The sequence below is a fragment of the Silene latifolia genome, chromosome 7 (assembly GCF_048544455.1).
Source record: "Silene latifolia isolate original U9 population chromosome 7, ASM4854445v1, whole genome shotgun sequence".
NCBI lineage: Eukaryota > Viridiplantae > Streptophyta > Magnoliopsida > Caryophyllales > Caryophyllaceae > Silene > Silene latifolia.
This window is the reverse complement of record NC_133532.1, coordinates 14,353,249-14,374,511: the sequence shown is the minus strand read 5'-3', so window position 1 is coordinate 14,374,511 and position 21,263 is coordinate 14,353,249. Positions and strand designations below refer to the sequence as shown.

At 36.6% G+C, this 21,263-nt stretch overlaps 2 protein-coding genes across 2 annotated transcripts; one reads left to right on the top strand and one right to left on the bottom strand.

The window, feature by feature from the left end:
• The first annotated feature begins 1,609 nt into the window (after window positions 1–1,609).
• On the top strand, window positions 1,610–3,366 carry LOC141589757 (uncharacterized). Its single transcript, XM_074410382.1, has 3 exons — window positions 1,610–2,605; window positions 2,819–3,016; window positions 3,178–3,366. Exons 1-3 carry the CDS (start codon window positions 1,610–1,612, stop codon window positions 3,364–3,366), a joined length of 1,383 nt encoding a protein of 460 aa, XP_074266483.1.
• A 1,703-nt stretch (window positions 3,367–5,069) lies between these two features.
• Window positions 5,070–19,363, bottom strand: LOC141589756 (large ribosomal subunit protein eL18-like). The gene is made up of 5 exons (XM_074410381.1): window positions 19,178–19,363; window positions 7,754–7,843; window positions 6,863–6,991; window positions 6,530–6,712; window positions 5,070–5,440 (listed from the first exon to the last, which is right to left on the bottom strand). Exons 1-5 carry the CDS (start codon window positions 19,361–19,363, stop codon window positions 5,282–5,284), a joined length of 747 nt encoding a protein of 248 aa, XP_074266482.1. The 3' UTR covers window positions 5,070–5,281.
• Window positions 19,364–21,263: the final 1,900 nt, after the last annotated feature.

Below are 21,263 nucleotides of genomic sequence, written 5' to 3'. Positions count from 1 at the left end.
TACGAACTGTCACAAATCGTTCCGCGTACCAAACATGCGGCCCAATCATCACCGGGTGGTTTGCGGGAGGTACAGAAATGAGGTATCTACACACGTTACAAAACGTATCTCGACAAGTGTGAAAAAATCAATGTTACCATTGATATGATGTGGAGGGAGTATTTATTTAATTAAATTAAAGTCTCTTATTTTCGGGAATCCTCTATTTACTAAATGAATAGGCGAAACTCCAAATTTTCCCGCCTAAAAATATTTCCTAGAAAAGTGCTTGGTGTTTTTAGCATATACTATATGTGTGGACATCATAAGTTATAAATGGATATAATCTTTTGTATTTAAATATTTATAGCATTTAGTATTTCACATTCTGCACAAATTTATCTCCGATATTTTTAGGATAAGGAAAATTCTTTTTTTAAAAAACTTATTGATAAAAATTTATTGACTTTTTATGATAAAAAGTTGCAGCTAAAAAATATGGTATTTGTAAATATTTGTTAAAGTTCATTGACTTTTTATGGTAAAAATTTGTAGCTAAAAAATATGTTATATTTGTAAATATTTGTAAATTAACATTATTAATTTCTCGGTAAAAAAAACACAAAAAAAATTCAAAAAAAAAATCCTCATTTTATTATTTCTTACGATTTAAAATTTTATTTATTTCTCTAAAAAAATTAAGGAAAAATATGAAAAATAACTGAATTGTCAATTTAAATTCTATTAATAATACACTAAAAATAAAAATCTATAAAAATATTGTGCATATATTGCACGAGGTATATATTAGTAATTCTATAAATACTCCGTATAGGGTGAATAGGAGAAAGATGGAGGAAAATTGTGTTGAACAAAAGAAATTTAGGGTTAAGAAGATGAGGATTGGGGAAGAAAGAGACAGAATTACAGAGATGCCAATTGAAATAAAACAACATATATTATCTCATCTTTGTATGAAAGATGCGATTGTTACAAGCTCATTATCCTCTCTTTGGAGGTATTCTTGGCTCACTCGTCCTTCTCTTATCTTTGATCGCTTTTTTTTTTAAATTCTTTTCCCATTATTTTAACCCTCTCCCTAAAACTCACCCCCTTAAACACCATCTTTATTCTACTAATTATCAGGAGTATGGACACTTAGATCAACTGGTAAGTGGTTGTTCTAGTTTAACCAATGAGTCCCGGGAATACAACAGTGTTAAAACTCATGAGGGAAAGCTTTACCGCCCAAACAAAGAAAGAAAAAATTGCCGTGGTCTTACCCGTCTTGAATCCGGACTAAACAGGATGGTATACGCCAAAAAAAGAAAAAATTGTAGGAAGAATCGTGATTATAATGATTCGGAAATTAGCCATGTTGGGTATATCCATTTACTAGAACAAATTTGGAGGATATACACAAAAAAGACTCAAACTTTAGAGGTTAAAGAGCTATACCTTTATGTACCAATACTTTTTACAGCAAGTCTTGCTGATGGCAGACATATTTGGTCTTTCAACAAGACGCAAAAATGTCACCATTTAAGATGAAAAACGTAACCATTTTAAGGTAAATAATTTTTAAAGCTATAATAGTTTGTCATTAAAATGGTAACATTTTGTAGTTAAAATGGCGACATTTGGCCCGTCTTCAGCTGAAGACCAAATATGGCTGCCATCAATGAGAATTTGTGTACTTTTTAACCTCGACATGCGTGCTTACGCTTCTCGTGTTGTATCGATGTGGCTTTCCCTTGCGAAACGCAATGTCCAGGAACTTACTTGTTGGATTGATGGCAACTTTTATCTCCCTGATTCTAATTATGACTTTTTAAATTGTTGTCGTATTTTAGAATCTAAAACTTTAACCAAGTTGGAGTTACATGGATGTTACTTGGGTGGTGGTGGTGGTGGTGTGGACGTGCCAATTGATCTTCCTTGCTTGAAACAACTCTGTTTGGCCGCTTTTAAGATAGACCAGGTGCTTTTGGACATCCTGCTTCTTAAATGTCCTGCTTTGGAAACCCTTCAACTTTCGTCTTGTAAAGGTTTTAAGGTGCTCCGAGTTTCAGGTCTTTCTAAATTGAAAGACCTTAGAGTTTGTCTAATACACGATCTACATCGACTACAGATTGATGCAGCAATGCCTCTTCAATGCTTGACCCTTACTGAGCTTAACACGAATAAGTGTAAAGTCGAGGTGGCTTCTAATTCTCGTAAGAACTTGGTGGAATTGAATATTGATGGCTGTCGTATAGCTGACGATTTTTTTAATAATGTGGCCGAGTTTCCCTACTTGAAAACCATATCCCTCATAGATTGTCCCAAGTTGAAGCGTATTAACATCTCATCCGCTTCTCTTAAAACTTGTCGTGTTGAAGAGTGCCCAAATTTGGGCCACATTGAGCTTGATACACCCAACTTGTTTTCCTTCCAATATTCCAGTACTGGTAACTATAACATCATAACATGCTCGTCGAAATGCCAAATACCTCTAGTCTCTCTTCATTTCAAATGTCCTCCTGCTGCTACCTTTAACCAAATTTTATGGCATTCCAAGCTTGTAGCGTTACTCACCAACTTCCGCCAGTCAAAATATGTCAACTTATCTTCCGATTCCAAAAGGGTATTGTCTTCCTTCCTCCTAGTTTATCTCCATGTAGTTTATCTTCCAATTTGTTTTGGTTTCCTTTTTGAAATAAGGCCCTGTTCTTTTGGACTTAATTTCAGTTTTTGTAAGTTCAGTTCAGTTCAGCTAGTTTAAGTCCAGAAGAACAAGGCGTAAGTTATGATTTGATGACGTTATGCCTTGTTTGATTTACTTGGTGTATTCATACAGACCCTGATCATCCCGCAAGAATTGCGACTAAGCGCTTGCCCTCCACTTAGCGGGGTCAGAGAACTATCCCTTAAAGTAGCAAAAGCTTTGACATGTCATTCTGCTCTCCAGTATTTGGATACGTTGTTATGGCTTTCTTCTCACCCATGGACAATCTCTTTATCCTCTAAAGATCTGCAATCTGAACTATTAGTTAAGGTAATACCAATTCCTTTTTCTTCTTTTCTTTTGTGTATGACTCGGTGAGGGCTGTGGAACTTGATGCGCCCTAATACGTCCAGACCGTGTAGGCCAGTATCGTTTTATTGGTGATTCTTATTCTTATTGCTCGCTGTTGGGGGATCTTGTTGCATTTCCAGGTTCAGTATGAAAACAGAATGAAAGAGGGGGAAAGTTGCAGCTGTGATTCAGCCCAACCAATCCATTGCCGGGGATCTGTTTTCAAAGATTTCGAGATTTGGCGTGAGAGAGGACTTGGCGGTGTTGATCAGATGAGAAAAATGCTCGAGCAAGCATTTAACAAGACCGAGGTCACTGCATGTGGCTAACAACAGTGTGTTTGGACATTCATGCCATTAACCTAAGTCTCCCTGATAGAAGACGTACGCCAATATTCCGAAACTGAATCAATGCTTATAAGTAATTTAATTACGAGTTTTGAAGATTTGTGCTTTTCTTCAAAGTCTCTTTATGTTAAGCCTAGTGACCGGTATTATAAGGGCTGTAATCTCAAGGTTTTGGAATTGCAGATTTACTCTTTATGTTTAAATGGCGAGAATGTAAATGCTAGAACGTACTGCATCTGAGTTTATCCAACTCGAATTTCAACTTTGCAACTAACTGGCTATTGCTTAATGAACCATGGAGTAGGAATGAGATATCATTCGTTTTTGCAAACTGATACTCCCTCCGTCCCGGTCATTTGTTGTCCTTTTCCATATTTGGGTGTCTCAGTGAATTGTTGTCCTTTCTATTTTAAGAATAAATTTGATGAGTAATTTGATCATTCCACTCAATTTGTTCTACTTGTCATTTTGTAATTGGTCCCTTCCTCTTTCCTTGGTTTTTGTGCCAAAACCAAAGGACAACAATTGGCCGGGACGGAGGGAGTATTTTTTTTTTTGGCTCTTTATTTGTCGCTCAGGTCACCGGATCTGGTCATCCAATCGCTAAGCTAAATCGGTGCGAGAACCCAGTTTTAATCCTTCAAGGAAGTTGATGAAACTTCACAAACCCGGTGTTATTCATGACATAACTGAGTTTTTATTTGCTTGTGTTCACTTCCAAAAATTGTTTGTGGCATTTTATTTAGGCTCCATATTTCAACAAGAGCGAAATGCATTTTATTTACTCATTTTGTATTAATAATAGGAAATTATTATTTCACAAACTAAATTAAAAAATGTTTGGTTTCTGAAAGTTTGTATTACATGCGCCTCTCGCGAACTAAACAAAATAACAAATGGTCAGCAAATTTCTTTCGCAAACGACTGATGATCAGGATGGCCGTTAGACTATCACGCTGTGACTCTAAGGCAAGTTAACCATATCCATTCCTCATTTATAAAAACTTTTATCATCAAATGAACTCTACCTGATTCTAACCGGGAAAACTGAGATGAAGAAATGTGAAACTTGACATGGACATATTGTGATTGCAAAATTAACAGACCCCTGTTCATAATAACGCCTTTGTAACCGGATAGAAATCCAATAATTACCAAGACAGACGTTGCTTGGACCAACTGCCCAGCAATACAAAACATAGTAAAGTCGTTTTGCTAGGAGCAAAAAAGTGCGGATCTAATAGTGTTCTTATTGCTGAAACTCTCGCTTTAAAGGAGTTTTAATAGCTAAATACTTGGAAATCTCAAAGTTAATTGTAGAAGGTGATAATTAAACATTGCTATGATGAAGATATAAAATTAGATTTTCAGTTCTATGATAAAGTGATAATTAAACATTGATTTCGTGAACCCAACAAAGTTGCCGACTTTATGGCTTCTATTGGACATTCATGTCCAATTCTTTCGAAGTGGTTTGAAAGCCGGTGGCTTCAACTTACCTCTATCATTCGAAAGTATGAGAGGATCACTGACCAGCAACACACAATCAACCTCAAAAAAAAAAAAAAAAAAAAAAAAAAAAAAGATTGATCTTTGTTTCTATCCCATAAAAAAAAAGGAGACTATAACCCAATTAACCAAACCCATAACAAACGAAACTAACCACATACGAGCACTTTGACCTATTTGGGAAAAAAGACAGTAATGTAATTATGTATGATATCTGAATTAATCTCTCTTCAACAATATGCCTTCAAATTGATAAATCAAGTACTAAAGGTTCCCTAACAAAACACTTGGATGCAAATTTAGAAGACATGGAAAAACCGAACCACATTGATCCACAAGTCTTAGGACTACAAAAAGCATGCATTTCTGACTTAAAAAGGGTACCAACTTAATTCTTGTAACCACGGCTGTTACGTCTACCACGGGCCTTCTCAAACTTGCGGCCTTTAGCTCGAACATATGGCTTGGTGTGGCTGTGGGGTACACCAGGAGCTGGACCAAAGTGCTTGACTGCCTCTCTGGCGTTCTTCGGGCCTCGAAGTAACACCTGCAGGTGTCCCAATGCATATATCAGTTTCATTACATTTACCCAATTCACACAAGCAGTGGATTACCTTAAAACACTCTTAATGATGACACATAAAGTAAGTTTTCCTTCCTAAGATCTTTACAGAAGTCAGATCTCGTCACAGGTGACAGGCTAGCATGATTAAAAATAAGAGAAGCACAGCACAACTTTGACATTGAAAATGATGTTAATTATACTCTATATTTGTTTAAATAATACTCCCTCTGTCCCGGTCATTTGTTGTCCTATTCCATTTTAGGGTGTCTCAACCAATTATTGTCCTTTCTATTTTAAGAATGAACTTGATGAGTAATTTGATCATTCACACTCAATTTGTTCCACTTGTCATTTAGTAATTGGTCCTCTCCTCTTTCCTTGGTCTTTATGCCAAAACCAAAGGACAACAATTGACCGGGACGGAGGGAGTACTATAGAAAATCAGTACATAAGGAAGATGAAGCAAAATTGAGTAGCAGCTATCAGCTTCAGATTGCCGAAAACTAATTGTAAATCAAAAATAAGTGAGGTGAAGATACTGTGGAGTGTGGAGCTAGTCTAAAACAAGAGATGTACAAACAGTTCATAACAAAGTCGTTTTTAAAGATTATAATCACAAAGAACTGTTGCCTTTATTTCCCAGTAACATTCTCATTTAACGCATTTACTAGAGACACCAATACAAGTTTCTTCGGGTTTTTTTTACGCCTTGAAGACAGGTGCAATACAATAGAAACACAAATTATTATTATCTCCAATACAACTGGAGTTTTTTTATTACATATTGAATATGTACGGTATTTAGACAGCAAGGATCATAGTAAATGGTCAAGACCTGTGAAATCTAGAGCTACAGTCTTAACATAAAATATACTTATATAAAATGTGTTTCCATCTCACTATCCCAAGCATCTTGCAGGAAGATACTATCAAGGTATAACGTATAGAAATTCAAATGAATATTGCCACAATGCTTCAAACGATCAACCCACAAAAAAAAACAAATACAAATACATGTTGATACGTGAGCATCATGCAGCATATTGATGCTATTAAGATAAGCATGCATACCGTGTTTTGGCCAAGAGGAGCTCTGAGAGCCAACTGATCAAAAGTGAGGCATTCACCACCAGCTTTCTCAATGCGAGCACGGGCAGTTTCGGTGAACCTCAAAGCACAGACCTTGAGTGATGGAACTTCATACACTCTTACATCATCGGTCACCGCGGCAACCACGACTGCAATCTTGCCATCCTAATAATGAACCAGCATCAACCCAATCATAGTAAGTTTTTAAACTAAACATTTCACTAAAACAAATTAAACTGCCATGTCAACTAAACTACTAAATTGAACTCAATTCATAACCCAAAACAAAGTTAATTAGCAGGAGATTAGTAGTACCTTCCCATCCATGTACCTAACAAGTCGGGAGAGCGAAAGTGGAGCCTTGTTAATCTTGCTCATAAAGAGCCTCTTCAGAATAACAGCATTGAAGCTGCTACCAGTTCTTCTAACAAGGAACCGATACAACTGAAAAATATACACACAAAATCCACCAATTATTCCCAAATCAAAAACCAAAACGACAAGAAAAATGAAGTTACAAAGTCAATCACGTAACAACCCATCATTGATCTACCACGAGGAAGGCTCCTGAGAGACGTCTCACGTTAACATAATGTGCAAACAACATATAATAATACACAAGAAGCTAAGAAAAAGGGAAAAGTTGAATTAAAAAAATAACAACCCATTACAGGAGATGTCTAATGTAAACTTATTGTGCGACCGTATCTAATAGGAACTAGTGATCTACCGGATTTAAAGGGTGAAAATCAAAACATTACACAGGATACAAAAATGGGTCAATAAGTTTATCACTATCTTCAGAAAATTCACCATCATTTTCCACATTATAACAAAAATGAAAAATGATTTCATAACGACAACCATTGTACTTGCTCTTACTAACTAAATCCCATATCGAAACATCATAAATCACGTTAAATTTATCGTGAGACCGTCTCTTAAGAATTAGTGATCTACTGATCTACAAAATCGAAAGGTTAGGATCAAAACATAACACGAAATACGGAAATGGATCAATAAGTTCATCAATTTCATCAGAAAATTCAGCACTATTTTCAAAATCACAACACAAATTACACTTAATTAGAAATTATACTAACCAAAACCCATGTCAAAACATCATCAAAAAACAGCATTAAAACATCAAAATCAAAACATTACACAAAATACAAAAAGGGTATCTAAGATTTGATTGTAAATTACCTTGACAAGAAGCTTAAGATAGATATCATTGGATTTGGGCGCAGTACGCTTGGTCTTCTTGCTCTTACCTCCTGCCTTCAAATCAATACCCTAAAACACAACACAAATTGACAAAATTAGAGGGACAAAAAGGGGAAGAAATGGGATAAAAAATTAGGGTTTGTGAAAGACGAAAGAGAGAGTATACCATGGTTGTGTGTAGATGGTGATCTACAACGGCTTATGAAAAATGAAAGGAGTAGAGGAAATTAGGGTTTTACTGGGGATTATGATTTTATATTGGGTGTTGATTCAACCTAACCAATTATCGGGTCGAATATGTAATTTTTTGGGTTTTGGGCTTAGTTTCGGGTTGTGTTCGTTCGACTTATGAACCAAATCTATACCATGACAAATGGTTTCTTGGCCGGTTCAAGGATGGTTTTTCCTTAGCTTGCCCCGACTAAGCGTACTGCGTATCTAAAACCTTCAATAAAAAGGTTTAATTTGTTGAACCAAGGCCCTCACAGTTCCTACGATTTGCTGGAAGGTCAACCGAAGTCAAGTTCGTTCCAAACTTGCTCTCCCCCTGAAGTAATGATCAATTGGATCATGCACCGTGTCTCTTCCCCCTCTCATACACTATCTCTTAATGGTTCACAATTTGGGTACTTCAAGGGTAAAAGAGGGCTTAGGCAAGGTGATATCATGTCACCTTTGTTGTTCACACTCTGCCTTAAATATTTGACTAGAATTTTGGATTTAGTCACACATAAACCTAAATTCAAATTTCACCCCTTATGTAAAGCTTTAGGACTAAGTCACCTAACTTTTGCAGATGATCTTCTTATCTCCTATAGGGGGATAATGAGTCAGTTAAGATAATTATAAGAGCATTTTTGAGTTTTTCTGAAACTTATGGACTTCATATGAATAGAGATGTAGATATGTACATGAATGGTGTCTCTACTATAGAGGCTGCTGAAATACTAAGATTATTTAGATTCAAGGCAGGCACCTTTTGTAACACCTTCGTACACTAAGATGCCTTACCAAGGACCACTCCAGTGTATGAAGGTGTCACCATCTCGGTTGCCTAAGGTAGTAGATCAAATAAACAACGAAAGAACACTTATTAAGTAACTTTAAGTTTTACAACAGAGAACAATGTGACAAGATGCAACATGGACGACTTCGGTAGCGTGGTGACTCGATTCTCTTCCAAGCCCGCAAGCATCATGACCAACTGTACCTGACAAACCAACTACTCACCATCCCCGAATGGATCACCACAGTTATTAAAACAATAAAACGGGGTCGGTTTACTGTATAACAAAATAAGGTACGTATAAAAAGGTAACCAGTTGATCATCATCCACCTCCAACTCCCGATCTCACATAGTAACCGACTACACACCGAAGTGTGTAGCTCTGCCAGATTACCCATCGCAACAGGTAATCCTCACCGCCAGTGGGGAACCGCAGCCAATCCCCACCTAAGCCCCGCTCATCAACGAGCGATAATCCTGTTCATTAATGTGCACATCTCCTTCTGTGGCGGGTTCCACAGAGGGCGAAATTAGGGCGTGAAGCGACTCCCGCAAGTGACTCCACTCAACCGAGGACGCACCTCGCGAACATCATCATCAACCATCACATCAACCACACCAACTCCAATACACCACAACGATCAGCAGATAATCAATCGTACAATAATACAAACATAATCTTATAACAATTAAACAGTAAACCGAGTAGGGAAACCCTACCTTATCGCAATCCATGAAAATGTATCCAACAACTAACCAGACAAGACTCCGAGACATACCCTTGCGATGCGGACCGACGACGACAACGATGACATCCTTACTTGAAGACTCCACATGTAAGCTAATCCCCTTCCGCGGTTAGTGTCAAGGCTAGATGAGAGTGTAGGGAGAAGTGGATGGTAAGTGAGAGAGAGATATTAGGGTTAGAGGGAAAAATGGAACCGTCGAAAATGAAATAAACGAATTTGCGTTTTATAATAACGCGTCGACGGCGGCTATACTCGGTCGAGTACTCTCATACTCGGCCGAGTAAGCCCTACTCGGCCGAGTGTTACCAACACTCGGCCGAGTAGCCCATACTAGGTTGAGTAAACAATTACATAAGTCTCTTTTCCTCCCACCTATCCCCTCCTAAGGTCTTCCGGGGTCAAAAGGTCGGTCAAAGGGTCCTTAAACAGGGCGGGTATTACACCTTTCCTTTCAGGTATCTTGGTATTGCTATATCTTACAAAAGACTCTCTAATCTGGAATGCAACAAGATTGTTGATAAGTTGGTAGCAAAGATAAGAAGCTGGGGAGCTAAGCATTTAAGCTATGACGACAGACTACTATTGGTTAAAGACCGTCTTGACCCAAATGTACAGTTATTGGGCCAGGATTTTCTTATTACCTAAGAGAATCATTAACAAAGTGGAAAGCATCTGCATGAGTTATCTTTGGTTAGGCTCTGAAGAACCTCATAAAGTGTCTGCCATAGCATGGGATAAATGTTGTCTATCAAAAAATAAAGGTGGCCTTGGCCTGAATCAATGTTACCTTTGGAATGTGGCAGTGCTAAGGAAATATTCATGGTGGATTGCTCAGAAGAAGGACATTCTATGAGTTAAATAGGTTCACCACATCTACATAAAGCAACATGAGTGGTGGAGTTATAAATCTAATATCAACTCTAGTTGGACATGGAGGCAGCTATATAAGGTGAAAGATAAATTGCTTGCTGACTTTATGACAAATAACTTGTAATACTACGGTTTTCCTAGGCTGGCACTCGGCCGAGTATGGCCTACTCGGTCGAGTAAGGGGTGTCGTGTATTCAGGAATGGCTATTGCCCATGAATACTCGGTTGAGTATGTGGAATACTCGACTGAGTAGAGGGTACTTGTGGAGTCTATTGATCGAATACGAAAGAGGGGGGGTGAATTGAGTATTAAAAACGATGACCGCTTTTTCGAAATATATGATATAAATTAATTACTTGATTTTATTGATTAAAATCAACTAATTAAATTATTAATAATAAGTGCAAAATCGAAATAACAATAATAAAGAGAGAGAGAGAAAGAGAGACACACAGGATTTTGAAGTGGTTCAGTTTCACAAGTCGAAACCTACGTCCACTATTCTCGATTAATAATTTTTAGTACATTTCTCCGGATTACAAAAATTACCAATCCACTCGTATAATCAACTATATGATTATAACTCAGATTGAGTATCGCTAAATACTCTAGGTTGCTCTTACGTTAATAAGAAAAATACAACGACAAATACTAATCTCACGTTATGCGAGTGAGTATACTATCCTTGTGTATTTAATATCCTATAACGATTTTTTTTCGAGTGATTGACAAATTTGATGCGTGATTTTTGTATAAGCAAATAAGAAAATAAGAATTAAAGCTCAAATGATTTTTGCTTAAAAATATTTTTCTCTCTTGAAATTTGTAGATGTGTGTGTCAACAATTAATGTTGAATGAATGAGAGTATTTATAGTAGAGTGAATTAGGGTTTGGAATATTCTGGAATTAGGGCATAGGAATATTCTGGAAACAAATAACTTGATGAACAAGTAAGAAGCAAAGGAAGGGAGTTTTGGCCTCCTAGGGTTCGGCCTCCTAGGGTTCGACCACCTAGGGTTTCGGCCTCCCTAGGGTTCGGCCGGCCCAAGGCCTCCTTCGGTCCATTCTTGCTTCTATAGCCCGCAACAAATCGAGATAGAATTTAGTTAAAGCCCTAGGTTGCATGACGATATAAATATCGTATTACAAACCAATAGTTTATTTAACTTAAATTCTAATTAATTAATTCCAACCAAAATAAATACTCTCTTATTTTTATAAACCATTAAAAATATATTTTCCAAAAATTAACGCATCATTTTTGTCTAGCAATGAAGTTATGTCTATTAGGTCATAACTTCATTAGCCTTTAAATCAAACAAAGTAAAACCATTACCGGATGACGACCTATACTATCTAATCTTCAGTAGATCTTCAGTAAACGAATCGTCTCTTCACAAGTCTCTCATCTTGAGTCTCGTGGTTGATTTCCAATCTTGATCTCGCTTGAATGCATCGATCAAATGTATTTGAAGTTGTACCTCCTTGGTCCAAACTTCAAGCTTGCGTCTTTGTAATTGTTCCTTTCTAAATTAAAACTTAAGCACACAATTACACGCATATGTTTATATATTAAGTCCACATACAAATCATTACTGTCATTATCAAAACAATTAATTAGGACTAAAGGTCCAACAAATTCCCCCTTTTTGATGATGACAAGTCTCCTATGATTTGTGTCTAAGTCTAGTTCCCCCTCAACATAATACTTCCCAAATTATAGAACAGTTGAGCGTAGAAACTAATAATCTCTTCAAAGTTATAACTATAGAACGCCATGAGAGAATTAACTTTGAGACGGTCGCAAATCATAAAAACAATTCCCCCTCTTGGCATCATTGAAAAGATAAGAACAAACATAAAACGACCAGAATAATATATTATGAGACAAGAAATAATCATGAAAAACATATTATATTAAACGCAATCTAGTTCTTAATTAGCATAATAATAATATAAACTGAAATCACACAAGGAATAATGCGGAATTGAAAAAGCTAATATCCATAAGAATGGATTTTTATTGTGAGCAAAGGAATTAAAAAGATAAGGCTAGGTTGAATGGATTAGGGCAAAATGGTCAAGGGTATCGTGGGCTTGGCGGGTTGGACCGTGGTCGGGTGCGGTATTCCAAGTCCTCGAGTCGCGCATGACAATGGTCGAGAAGTGCAGCTTGAGCGGTTAACCGAGTATCAAAGTTACCAATCCTCAAAGTCATAGCTTTAACTGCTTCATATATAGTTTGCATCTCAGACCTCATCTCCTTCCCAGATTGCAAAAGATCATCACCAAACTTAACCAAACTAGCCATACCTTCCTTTATTTGAGTAGACTCGGAGTGAGTTCGTACGGCGGCCTTAAAAACACTGTCGAGTCGTGTTTCAAACCGTGACAACACGGTTTTTAGGTGAGCCGGGCTGACTTCACTTGGTCCACTAGTATCAACTCTCCTTTCCTTTTTAATTAGGTCAAACAATTCTTCCAATTTCTTGTCTTGTTCATTAATCCGTCCAAGAATAGAAGTAAAGTTTGAATCCATCTTAGAATCCAACATATCAAAACTCACATTGCTTTTTCCTTCTTTTTCTCCTTTTTCTCCTTTTGTCTCAAAACCTAATTCGTTGCCATTAATAACGAGCTTCATATAAGATAGATAAAGATCGCTCATCTCGTCATTAGTGATAACTCCATAACTATGCTTCCCAATTACTCCTTTCTTCTCCAAAATTCGAGATATCCAATTCCCATAAGGCAAACTTAAGGTAGAAGCAAAATCCTCAATCTTAGCCGTTACACTAGCTTGTATAATTTTATGAAACACAAGCAAGGGTAGACTAACCTTTTCTCCTTCAAGCCAAGCCTTCATAATAATCATCTCATGTGCCCCGAATTTATCTCTACCTTCTTTTCTAGGAACAATGGTATTCCAAAGAAAGTTCAAAAAGAACCTCAATTTAGGCGACAACTTTGCGGTCAAGATAGTCTCGCATTTAAGTTGCATCTTGTTTGAAATACCGTTTCACTATCAACTTTTTTTCAGGCGACACACCTCCCCATTCTACGCTTGGATTGATCTCAGTTCCTCCTTCAGGAACTCGAGCCAAGTCGCAGAAATCACCAGGTGAGACTTTTATGGAAGTCTCATTGACCACAAAGAAAACAAATTTCCTTCCTTAAGATGAACAAAGCATAAAATTGATATACCTCAATAGGAAAGACAGACCACTTACAAAGAACAATATTTTCCCATCCTTGATCCTTGAGAAAATTTTTGAAAAACCCAAGTGCTTTGTATTTCTTTAACCAATCAATCGAATATACTCGTCCTGCGTGAATGCGATATTGAGCAACTTGATTGACATCTCTTCTTTCTACTTGAGTTAGTCTAAGATTATTCAGTCCATTGTTGGTGTAATCATCCATATGCTGTGCGTAAAGAATACGTGAAGAACCATCTTGAAGTTTATAGTTCTCAATCTTTGAACTTACCTCAATTTCCGAAACCATCTTTCCCTTACCCTTGAACAATTTTCTTCGCTTTGTGAGGTTGGCGGGTTGGTCGACAAAGGACCGTGGGGAGCGAGGGGGTTCGGCCGGTGAGGTGGAGCGAGTGCGAGGTGGTGATTGGCTTACCTTCTTTCTAATAACAACATGTTTCTTTGATTGAAAACGGGTTGTAGGTTGATTAGTCATTATGAAAATAAAAGATAGTAGTAAAGGTAATTAGGGTTTAGAGGATTATAATTGATGAGAATTATGGTGAGATTAAAGGGGTATATATAGCATAAGGAATTTGAATTTAGGTAAAAATAGAATTCCTAAAAGATAGAGAATAATACCAATTTCCTTATTTCTTTAATGCCTTCCTTTTTTTTTCTCGGCATTTTTTTTTTTTGTTTTTCGTGCCTTTTTTTTTTTTTTTTTTTTCACGGCACTTTCCTCTTTTTTTTTCGTGCGTTTTTTTTTTTTTTCCGCACTTCCTTTTTTTTTTTTTTGATTTTTGGCATTATTTCCTATTAGATGTAAGATTAGGAAAGAAAATCTTAAGATGGAGTTTAGGCAGGATTTGTGGAGGAATATAATAAGATAGAATTATCTTTATTATATTAAGGCAGTTTATTGTAGATTTTGTCGATTTTTGTAAGGAAATGTGATTATGCAGAATATAAAATACTACCATACACATAAGCAAGATATAACACGTAAAATAAATATTATTTAACATAATTAAACTTGCAACAAAAATATACGGACACAATCGTACAATCTTATCTTCCTAGTCGATCATTCAGTTCCCGGACATAATTATGACGGATTTAATTATCACTAATTAAACCAATCTCAAGTCTCAATAACTCAAAGCGTTTTCTAGCTAATGCCTTAGTCAAGATATCAGCCCATTGCTTTTCAGTACTACAAAATTCAAGTGAAATGTTGTCTTTCTCTACATGATCCCGTAGAAAATGGTGTCGAATATCTATATGTTTGGTCCTCGAGTCTTTGGGCGGGTTCTTAGAAATAACTATAGCACTCGTATTGTCACACATAATAGGCATACGACCTACATTTATACCATAATCACATAGTTGTTGCTTTAACCAAAGTAATTGAGAACATACCATCCGCAGAGATACATACTCAAAAAGACATTGCAACTGAATTTTGCTTCTTTGATCCCCATGTGATAATACAAGGTCCAACAAACGTTGCATACCCAGATGTGCTTTTCCTATCTAAAGAACATCCTGCATAATCTGCATCTGAATATCCTACTAGATGGAAATTACACTCAAGTGGATACCATAAGTATAAATTAGATGTACCAATTAAATATCTCAAGATACGTTTAACTGCAATCATATGTGACTCTTTAGGACACGATTGATATCGCGCACGACACATACACTATACATTATATCGACGACTTGCGCTTAAATATAAAAGTGAACCAATCATACCTCGATATGTAGTCTCATCGACACACTTACCATGTTCATCTATAGTCATCTTCTTTTCAGGTACCATAGGTGTATCGTATGATTTTGCATTTTCCATACCGAACTTTCGGATTAGTTCCTTGATATATTTTTGTTGGTGTATCTTTATACCATCCTTTGTTTGTTGAATTTGTAAGCCTAGAAAGTACTTCAGTTCTCCCATCATGCTCATTTCAAACTCAGAAGTCATTAGATCAGAAAAATAGTTGCACAATTTTTCATTAGTAGAACTGAATATAATGTCGTCTACATAAATTTGTACAACAAGTAAATTAGAACCCTCGGATTTTAGGAACAGGGTTTTATCGACAGATCCTCTTGTAAAATTATTTTGTAACAAAAACTTGGATAATCTGTCATACCATGCCCTTGGAGCTTGTTTCAAACCATATAAAGCTTTGTCTAATTTATAGACATGGTTTTGAAACTTGCTATCTAAAAATCCAGGAGGTTGTTCTACATAGACTTCTTCCTTCAAATAACCATTAAGAAATGCAGTCTTAACGTCCATTTGGAACAGTTTCATTCCTTTATGAGCAGCAAAGGCAATAATGAGACGTATAGCCTCAAGTCTTGCTACGGGTGCAAAGGTCTCATCATAATCGATCCCTTCTTGTTGATTGTAGCCTTGGACAACTAGTCGTGCCTTGTTTCTTGTGATAAGTCCTGTATCGTCCAATTTGTTTCTAAACACCCATCTAGTACCAATAACAGTTCGATCACTAGGTCGTGGCACTAAGTGCCATACCTTATCAAGTCGAATTGTTGAAGCTCATCTTGCATAGCGGTTATCCAATCAGGTTCAGCAAGAGCTTCTTTAATATTGGTAGGTTCAATAGTTGATAGAAACGAAAAGAACGAAAGCGTAAATTATTCAAGGACCTTCTAGTTTTAATGCCTTGCTCTAGATCCCCTAGGATTTTGTCCAAAGGGTGGGAGCTTTGATGTTTCCACTTTTTGAGAACTCTAGGCTCATTATCATTTGATGGACTAGCATCATCTGCACGAAGAATCATGATTTGTTCCCCCGAGTTGGACTCGGATTTTCTTGAAGCATCACTAACTTTATTAGAAATATCATGATTTGGATCGGAAGTTACAACATCATTAGGTATAACTTCAAGATCTCTTTCTTTATCCAAAGAAGGGTCGATAGTATCATTAACTATGGACTCATCACTTCTCTTAGGATTGTTTGCAGAATTTTCTAGTTCATCATTGATACCTTGAATATCTTCATCTTCATTTAAAGGCTCATTTCTTGCTAGAAAGAAATCGGGCTCATCTGGATCCTCTTCTTCCTGTTCAACTTTATCAAACACATTATCTTCGTCAAAGCGAACATGAACACTTTCTTCTATGCGCAAGGTTCTTTTATTGAACACTTTGTAAGCTTTACTATGATCCGAATATCCCAGAAATACAGCTTCATCACTTCGGGGGTCAAACTTTCCTAAATTTTCTTTTCCATTATTATGAACAAAACATTTGCTCCCGAAACAACGGAGATGTGATATATTGGGTTTTCTCCCTCTTAAAAGTTCATAGGGAGTCTTTTTCAAAATAGGTCGGATCATAACTCTATTATGCACATAGCATGCGGTACTAACAGCTTCTGCCCAAAAGCTTCTAGGAAGGCCACTACACAAAAGCATAGTACGAGCCATATCCTCTAAGGTTCGATTCATACGTTCCACGACACCGTTTTGTTGTGGGGTACGTGGTGCGGAGAAGTTATGTCCCACACCATTTTCCATACAATATTCTATAAACAATTGATTATCAAATTCCGTGCCGTGATCCGTCCGAATCGAAATAAGCTTATTATCATATTTATTTTGGGCAAGCTTCATTAATACCACAAATTCATCGAAAGTTTCATCTTTAGAGGAAAGAAGGATTGGCCAGACATACCTTGAGTAATCATCGACTAGAACAAATACATACTTTGATCCACCACGGCTTCTAACTCTCATAGGTCCACATAAATCCATGTGTACCATCTCAAGTGGTCGTTTAGTGCTAACTATTCTCTTAGGTTTAAAAGAGGATGTGTGCAAACCTCTTGTGCCACAAGCAAGACTCATCGGAAGTTACTTTCATACACGCAAAGGAATTTGTATTGACAACATTTAAGTCAATCATATACACATTCCTCATACGGTGACCCTCAAGTAAAACATTACTAGTACCAGATATACTTTATCGATTGAATGAGAGGTTGAAATTCCAATTTTTCCTACTCCAATAATCGTACCCTTCTTATTATCTCCAAAGGTAACCTTGCCACCAAAGAAGGGCTCTAGTGAAAGAAAAAGATTTCTGTTCTCTGTCATGTGTCTCGAGCATCCACTGTCGAGATACCATAGATTATTTTCTTTCACTTCTACCTGCAAATGAATCAAATACAACTTTTAGGTACCCAAGCTAGGTTGGGTCCTTTATGGTTAGTAATTCTATATATTTGATCCTTTCTAACCCATACTTGTCTTATTATTCTTTTGGCTTTAACATTGGGTTGTCTTGGTCTTTGTCTAACAATCGGAACATAAGGTACTCTAGGTTTTGTTCTATCGAAAGTAGCTTTAGGTCTAGTACCTTCATGAGACGCTTTAGGTTTAGGGTTATGAACTTTAGGCTTGAATGTATGCTTTCGATTCTCATTTATTTTGTTTGATTTTGAAGGAACAGATGAGTAATCAAAAGCCATATCATAAGTCCATCTAAACTCATTATTGCGTTCTTCATTGTCGTTAGGTTCATCTATAGTAGAGACATCATCTTCCACTATGAAATCACAAGTCTTAACAGTTTCAACATTCTTTTTCTTATCCCAAGCAAGTTTGACACAATTGACTTGTATATGTCCAAAGAGAGCCACAAAGAATTGCAAATCAAGTATTCGGAAGATTAACGTATTTTCTTTTTCAAAATCATTTTCAGAAGGATTGGATTTGCATTTATCATGGTCTCTACGGCTATAGCATTCATGACCAAGTCCCATCTTCATGTTATTGTCAGATTGTTCAGTAAGGAAGTTTAGAACTTTTGTGCTTCCTTCCCACTTATCATGAACTTTTCGAGCATGTAAAAGTAATTCTTTCAAGGACTCAATTTCTTTTTCACATTTTGAATTATCTTCATTTGAATCCTTGGAAGAGCTACCTTTCTCGAAGTTATCACGAAATTTATCAAAACGTTCATTTAAGACACGTTTCTCAATTTCATGTTGTTCCTTAAGTTTGGACATACTATTACTAGTTTCATCCAATTGCTTAGAGAGAAATACAATTTCTCTCTTGTGTTCGGAAACCACACTATCTTTGTCATTAAGCTCATCTTTTAGAATCTCATTGACTTTCTTCAACTCAGAAGTTATAACATCACTAGCTGTAACTTTAGCTTGAAGATGCTTAATGTTAAGTTTAAGCTCTGAAGTTATGGCATCACTAGCCGTAACTTTAGCTTGAAGATTCTTAATGTTAAGTTTAAGCTCTGAAGTTATGGCATCACTAGCCTTAACTTTTAATTCAAGAGCGTTCTTCTCAGCATTCGTCATATCTGAAGTTGTAGCTGGAGTAGCCATAACTTTAGATTTGAGCTTTTTGGCGTTGGCTTTTAGAAGTTGGTTTTCCTCAGCAATGTCTAGGATTTGTTCCCTAAGGTCTTTTAATTCTAATTTCTGTTCATGAACTATATTGAGGGTTTGTTCAAAGGTCTTAACTAAATCACTCTTAGAGAATCTATTAACTTGCTTTTTAAGTTCAAGAAGACTTACCTCTTCATCTTCTGAATCTGAATCCGAGTTTCCAACAAGACACTTCTCAGCATTTGAAGCATTGCTTTCATTGTCGCTTTCGGAGAATAGGCCAAGACTGACGCTACTTAGACAAACGTTGACTTCTTCTTCTTCTTCTTCGGACTCGTCATTTTCAATGTCCAGGTCTCCCCAACAATAAGCCATCAAGACTTGCTTGAACTCCTTCTTTGTTTTGTCACGTTGATTTTTGTCTTTAATTTTCTTCCATGTTGGGCAATCTTTGATCATGTGATCAATATCACCACACTTGAAGCATCCAGGGTTAGAGAAAGACCCTTTTGACTCAACAGTTTTCTTGGGAGTTTGCTTTGATTTGTTATTTGTCTTATTTTGATTTTGAAAGAAAGACCTTTTCTTAAGACGTTTAATAAGCAACGCAGTTTCATCTTCAATATCCAAGAATCATCAACTTTGCTAGACTCACTTGTAAGGCCATCTTTTTGCTTGTGCTAACTTCCTCCTCATCCTGATTCAGAGTAATCTCGTGAGCCATTAAGGTTCCGAGTAGCTCCTGATAGGATAATGAAGTTAGGTCCTTACATTCTTCTATGACAGATACTTTGTGTCTCCATCTCAGACATACTTCTGAGTATTTTTCTAGCAATTTCCTCGAGTCAAAAGTTCTTCCTAAATTTTTCAAATCATTGATGATGCTAGAAAAGCGAGAGGACATGCTATCAACTGACTCGTTTTGCTCCATGGCAAACAACTCGTATTTTCGCATTAGTAATGCCATACGTTGCTTTTTGACAACAGTGGTTCCCTCATAGGCTAATTCTAGACCATCCCATATTTCCTTGGCAGATGAACTGGTTGAGAAACGATCGAATTCAGTGGCAATCATACCGTTTTGCAATAAGCTTATTGCTTTTGAATTCTTCTCAGCCTTTTTATAATCCGCCTCAATATAGTCTTCTTCTTTCTTTTCGACGGTAGTGCCATTACTGGTTGCAAGTAAGATCTTATTAGGACCATTCTTGATAATCAACCAACACTCCCAGTCGTTTCCCTTAATGAAGTGAGTCATCATATTTTTCCATAAACCATAGTTCTTCCCATTGAATATAGGACACTTTAGGTGTTTGGAATCCATTTGATAAAAAATAAATGCAAATGGAAAAGACGATAAATAGACTACAAAAAAACGATCAACTCTAGCTGTTAGGCTATCAAGAGCACGAAGCTCTGATACCAATTGTGGAGTCTATTGATCGAATACGAAAGAAGGGGGGGGGTGAATTGAGTATTAAAAACGATGACCGCTTTTTTGAAATATATGATATAAATTAATTACTTGATTTTATTGATTAAAATCAACTAATTAAATTATTAATAATAAGTGCAAAATCGAAATAACAAATAAAGAGAGAGAGAGAAAGAGAGACACACAGATTTTGAAGTGGTTCGGCCACAAGTCGAAACCTACGTCCACTATTCTCGATTAATAATTTTTAGTACATTTCTCCGGATTACAAAAATTACCAATCCACTCGTATAATCAACTATATGATTATAACTCAGATTGAGTATCGCTAAATACTCTAGGTTGCTCTTACGTTAATAAGAAAAATACAACGACAAATACTAATCTCACGTTATGCGAGTGAGTATACTATCCTTGTGTATTTAATATCCTATAACGATTTTTCTTCGAGTGATTGACAAATTTGATGCGTGATTTTTGTATAAGCAAATAAGAAAATAAGAATTAAAGCTCAAATGATTTTTGCTTAAAAATATTTTTCTCTCTTGAAATTTGTAGATGTGTGTGTCAACAATTAATGTTGAATGAATGAGAGTATTTATAGTAGAGTGAATTAGGGTTTGGAAGGTTCTGGAATTAGGGCATAGGAATATTCTGGAAACAAATAACTTGATGAACAAGTAAGAAGCAAAGGAAGGGAGTTTTGGCCTCCTAGGGTTCGGCCTCCTAGGGTTCGACCACCTAGGGTTTCGGCCTCCCTAGGGTTCGGCCGGCCCAAGGCCTCCTTCGGTCCATTCTTGCTTCTATAGCCCGCAACAAATCGAGATAGAATTTAGTTAA